Source organism: Microtus ochrogaster, unplaced genomic scaffold (assembly GCF_000317375.1).
Source record: "Microtus ochrogaster isolate Prairie Vole_2 unplaced genomic scaffold, MicOch1.0 UNK1, whole genome shotgun sequence".
In the NCBI taxonomy this organism is placed as follows: Eukaryota; Metazoa; Chordata; class Mammalia; order Rodentia; family Cricetidae; genus Microtus; species Microtus ochrogaster.
Genome location: NW_004949099.1, coordinates 32,550,607 through 32,556,288, shown reverse-complemented (window position 1 = coordinate 32,556,288; position 5,682 = coordinate 32,550,607). Strand labels below are relative to the sequence as shown.

Here is a 5,682-nt window from a genome sequence, read left to right as displayed (position 1 = left end):
TGCTGGGGGACTTCTCTTTCCTTCAGCGCAGGAGAGATGCTGGGGGACTTCTCTTTCCTTCAGCGCGCTGGGATCTTTCTTCTCTTTCTTTTTAGGCTTTCATCTATCCTTTTCTTTAAGTCTCTCGTCTCTGAGACTAAGCATTTGCTTCATAGTCAGCATATTCTCTTGTTTTCTTTTGCTTCCCCATGTTCATGCCAGTTTGATGGTATTTTTAGCCATATTGAGAGTATAGAAAAATTTGATGGAGATAAGAGAGTGGCCTGTGGTTCAGCAGGATCATGGTAGTTATAAAGCCCATCTAGGATTGTACCTTTTTTAGTACCTTTCTTTAAAATCTGGGTGCAGTTGTATATTTTTAGAAGTAAAGAGAGATCAACACAAGCAAAACAGGATGGAATTAGTACTAGTTTGATATTTTTGGCCATAAAAATGAACTGTCACGTTCCTATAGAGGTGTATGGTGTTTTACTGGGTTCATTAAAAGCATGGTCATTATAGAGCTAATGACAGCACATTTTCAAGATTTTTAAAAGGTAAAATTTTCTTTGTACTTACAGGTAAAAAGCGCAGACTTACCATTATTGAATGTGGGTGTGACATCAATGTAATGATTGATCTAGCCAAAGTGGCAGATCTGGTAAGTTGGTCAGGTGGCCTGGGATCCTGATGGAGAGTGTGGCAGTGAGATGGGTTGTCTGTCTCATTTGCAGGGAAATACTTGTGATTGTTAAGGAAAGATGAGCAGAGTGATTGAAATTATGATATTGTTGTTGTCATAAAGATGAAATCTGTGTAATGTATTGTAAAACCATAGGGTTGAAAAAATAATGGACAAGATTAATATATGAATACACAGAGACACACATGGCGAGATTATATTAATGCACACACACATAGACACACTTGCTCTCACAATGACTGCCTTTTCTGGAACTCTCCCTAGGCACTGTACTAATAGCTTTCTGTAAATTTAGCTCACATAACCATCAGTGTGCTCATTCAGGTATTATGTATACTTTACATATGATGAAATTGAGGCTTCCATCAGCTCAGTAATTTGTCTTGGAATGAGCCCTTTCTCCCTCTCTCTCTTGCCTTTTTTCTTTTGAGACAAGATTTCTCTGTATAGACTCAGAGATCCCCCTGCCTCTGCCTCCAGAGAGCTGGGATTAAAGGTGTGCTCTGCCATGCTTGGCTGATGTCTTTATATTCATTTAGTTAGTGATTTATTTGACCCACTGTGTTTAATTATGACTGCTTGTGTGACTTTGGTTATTTATTGGAACGGCAGCAGTTCATCACCGCTGCCCTCCCAGTATCCATTGCTGCATGTAGTCTGAGAGGGGCGGAACTCCATGCAGGAGTCCAGGTAATCCCAGACGGTGAGTTCTTGAGTGCATTCTTCCCCATCGTCTGACTGTTACCTTCTTTTCACCCTGTCCTTTGCAGTATTGTGAGTCGTGCTGAGGGGAATACAGTGATACCAGTGTCCTGTTTAGGGCCAGGCACTCTACAGTCATTATTCTTAGCACTTTGACCAGCAGTGAATCTATGTTAACTGCCACCCATTGCAAAAAGAATCCCCGGAAAAGGTCTCGAGTTCAACTAATCTGATTTGTATTGTTTTTGATTTCTGATACAGGATCTCATTATGAGCCCTGTGTGCTGGCCTAGAATTCACTGTGTAAACCAGTCTAGCCTCAGACTCAGAAATCTGCCTGTCCCTGTCTTCCAGATTAAAGGTGTGCATCACTGTAACTGGCTAAACATAACCATTGAGAAGACAGTTGGACACTGTCCTTTTAGAAAACACCAGTAGTAGACTCCTTTAGAGCCTATGACCTCCCCAGCCACTGGCTCTTGACCAGGTTTACAATGCATGAGTTCCGTGGAATAGGCCTCAAATTCAGTCAAAAAGCAGTTGATTACCACCATAATGGTCATTTGGGTGGTGAACATAACTTGCCTGGCAGGTCTTCTTTGTCGTAGCTAATGGAAAGTGGTGGTGGGCATTTCTTTTTTTTTCTTTTATTCTCCTTTTTTGCTGTCTCAGCATGACAGGATAACAGATACCCTGAATTTTGTGACTTATGTGTGTGTGTATTTAATTTAACTAGATGTCAAAGAGCTACAGATTTTTGTCCTTTGGACCAGAAAGATTCCAAAAATATGTTATCAGTCCTGATCAAATTTTTTTTAAGATTCATTTATTTATTATATGTATATAAGGGGTTTGATTGCATGTGAGTCTGTGTACTGTGTACATGCCTGGTGCCTGTGGAGGTCAGAACAGGGTATCTGGTCCTTTGGAACTTAAGTTATAGATGGTTGTGAGAGTGGTGGGAATTGAACCTGGGGCCTCTGCAAGAACAAATGTTCTGACTGTTGAACCATCTCTCTCTCTAGTCCCACCAAACTATATTGATATTAAAGATAGGTATTTTTAATTTTGGATTTATTAATAAAGTGTTATCCTTAATACAACTTAGTATAAGCTTGCTAAGCCTTATGTTTTTAAAATGACTGAAATACTAATATTTTGTAGTTTGAGAACATTATAACGGAGATACCTTTTGTATCATTTTGTTGACTATTTAAACAACCAAGTGTGTGGCTTGATTTGACCCATGGGCCATAACTTGCTGACTCTTGGTCTGGGTGGAGTATTTTCATGACTTGTGTGAGAAATTGTGTTCTGTTTTTAGGTGCTAATGCTTATAGACGCCAGCTTTGGGTTTGAAATGGAGACATTTGAGTTTCTAAACATCTGTCAAGTACATGGCTTCCCTAAAATTATGGGAGTTCTCACCCATCTAGACACCTTCAAGCATAACAAGCAACTCAAGAAGACAAAGAAGCGGTTAAAGCATAGGTTCTGGACAGAAGTCTACCCGGTAGGAAGAAGAGATGTTGAGTCATGTCACCTGTAATCCTTTAAAGTAGCCAGAATGAAGAGCTCTTCCTTAAATCCCCGGGGTTTTCCTGGATGCATGTATATCTAGTCCTTGGCCTGTTTCCTCCACGTGGTCTTTCTCTGGGTCTCTTGGTCTATCTCACTTGCTTCTGTACACATGCATGAGACAATGGACACTCTACTGGTCATGGCTTGATGCAGTTCTTCAGACGTTTCTGCTCGTCCAGGGCTGCTGTTCTCCTTCTCGTACCTGCTGAGGCTCATTGTTCACAGAGTCCTTTCTCTGCCCAGGAACTTCAGTGCCTTCTTCCCAGGTGCTGGTGTTTAACTGAGAGAAGTTTGCTTTGGTGAGACCCTCACATGACAAGTCCCGACAAAGGCAACCAGGCATTTAATTGACATTCATTTTACATTTTTTTTTCTTTTTGATGTTTAGGGTGCCAAGCTGTTCTACCTTTCTGGAATGGTACATGGAGAGTATCAGAACCAAGAAATTCACAACCTGGGCCGATTTATTACAGTTATGAAGTTTAGGCCTCTCACATGGCAAACATCTCATCCGTACATCCTGGCAGACAGGTAAACTATGAGTTTCTTTTCCTCCTGGTGATGTATTTCTTTTTAGCTTCTTTAAGGTTTGAGAGAGATCAGTGATAGAGCCTATCGTATGCAGTCACTGGAGATGCTGTGCTTTCTAGGGTGAACAATTATAGCTAAGGGCTGGGGAGAGAGCTCAGTGCATAGAGGACTTGCACAAAACCTCTGTCTGATTCCCAGTATTTTTTTCTTTTTCTTCCTGTCTTTTTTGTTTGTTTGTTTTTTGAGACAGGGTTTCTCTCTTTAGAGCTGGCTGTTCTGGGAATTTGCTCTGTAGACCAGGCTGGCCATGAACTCAGAGATCTACTTAGATCTGTCTTGGAGTGCTGGGAGTAAAGGCGTGTGCCACCACAGCCTGACTTGCTCTTCCTTCCTTCCTTCCTTCCTTCCTTCCTTCCTTCCTTCCTTCCTTCCTTCCTTCCTTCCTTCCTTCCTTCCTAAACAAACCAGGCGGTGGTGGCACATGCCTTTAATCCCAGCACTCAGGAGGCAGAGGCAAGTGGATCTCTTGAATTCTGAGTTTGAGGCCAGCTTGGTCTACAGAGCGAGTTCAGGACAACCAGAGATACACACAGAGAGACCCTGTCTCAAAAAGACAAAAACAACAAAAATAACACCAACAAAACCAAACAAATTGAATAACTGAAGAATGGAGAAATTTTGAGGCATCAGTGATGATGTCCATGTGCTGTTTTGTTTTCTCAGCCTATAATACACCCCCTTTTTATTTTTTTATTTTTTTTGGTTCTTCAAAACCGAGTTTCTCTGTGTAGTAACAGTCCTAGCTATCCTTGAACTCACAAAGATCTGCCTGCCCTGCCTCCCAAGTGCTGGGATTAAAGGCGTGGCCACCACTACCCAACTATAATACCCTTCCTTAGAGGAATCCAAGATAAACCAGAAAACCTCAGCCAGCAAGGTAACCTTAGTTCTTACATAAAGGGTTACTCTATACGTGTTCTGTGCTCTTCCCTGTCCCAATAAGGGTCTCATTTCCCTTCACGTGTCTTGTGGAGTATGTTATCATATGAGCCAGTTGGAGGCAGTCTTGGTTTTACTCCTTGTCCTCTGGAACACGGTGAACCATTCTTCCTTGTTTCTGTGTTTGTAATCTTCTAAATGATGTGCTTAAGGAGCAAGTCTTGTTCTTGTGGTGCTTGAGATTGAGTTCTAAGCCTCATGTACTGGGCAGCATTGAACCATTGAGCTGTACTCCCGGCCCATGAACACAGTGGTCAGCATGTGGCGAGAAGTAGAAGTTCGTACGCTTCTTCCTGTCATGAGATTGTGTTTTATTCTAGGATGGAAGATTTGACAAACCCTGAGGACATCCGCACAAACATCAAGTGTGACCGAAAGGTGTCTCTTTATGGTTATTTACGAGGAGCCTACCTGAAAAATAACAGCCAGGTTCACATGCCAGGTATTCTCTTTTGTATTTGTTGAACTTTTGGGATGGTTTCGTTCCTCTGGAACATTGAAAAATTATCAAACAAGGCAGAAACATGATCTGGAGGTTTTAGAAATAACCCCGTTGTGAATCATCTCCAGAGTGTTGAGTGGATGCAGATATTGCTGGTTAGCAGGGGCTGCTGCCTATGATGCGTTTCCGTGTCCAGTGCAAGCCTTCAGATGCCAGCAGTTGACACTTGTTTGTGAGTGCTTGGCTTCCTGGGTTCTGTCTTCCAGGCGTAGGAGATTTTGCTGTCAGCGATGTCAGTTTTCTCCCAGACCCCTGTGCTCTTCCGGAACAGCAAAAGAAGCGCTGTTTGAATGAGAAGGAGAAGCTGGTCTATGCGCCGCTCTCTGGGGTTGGGGGTGTGCTGTATGACAAGGATGCTGTCTATGTCGACCTCGGTGGGAGCCATGGCTTTCAGGCAATGGTAAGAAGGAGCCTCTTCTGAATTATTGTTTACAAATCTTTGTCAAATACTGTGTTCATCTTCTAGTTATTAAAGCTTTTTTTTCTTTTAATCCACGCTATGATAAAAAGAATTGATTATAAAAGATGTTTTTCATTGTAACAAACAGAAAATAAAAAATACTTTCATACTCTTCAGATTTAAAGTTCCCGTGGTTACCACCACTGCCATGCTCTTTTTCTTTCTAGAAAACTATGGTGTTTTCTAGGTCTAGAATACTCTTACTTTGGTCTTCCTTCCTTCCTT

General features: G+C 41.8%; 1 protein-coding gene and 1 pseudogene across 3 annotated transcripts in view; one reads left to right on the top strand and one right to left on the bottom strand.

Moving 5' to 3' along the window:
- The window catches only part of LOC101988387, an 880-nt pseudogene extending 690 nt beyond the window's left edge, over positions 1 to 190 (bottom strand).
- The window catches only part of Bms1 (BMS1, ribosome biogenesis factor), a 41,646-nt gene that overhangs the window by 3,454 nt on the left and 32,510 nt on the right, over positions 1 to 5,682 (top strand). For all 3 annotated transcript variants that reach the window (XM_026788217.1, XM_005365087.2, XM_026788216.1), the window contains exons 4-8: positions 561 to 640; positions 2,709 to 2,897; positions 3,354 to 3,496; positions 4,816 to 4,937; positions 5,204 to 5,397. In XM_026788217.1, coding sequence (XP_026644018.1) covers positions 561 to 640; positions 2,709 to 2,897; positions 3,354 to 3,496; positions 4,816 to 4,937; positions 5,204 to 5,397 — 728 coding nt within the window. The remainder of the gene's footprint in view (positions 1 to 560; positions 641 to 2,708; positions 2,898 to 3,353; positions 3,497 to 4,815; positions 4,938 to 5,203; positions 5,398 to 5,682) is intronic.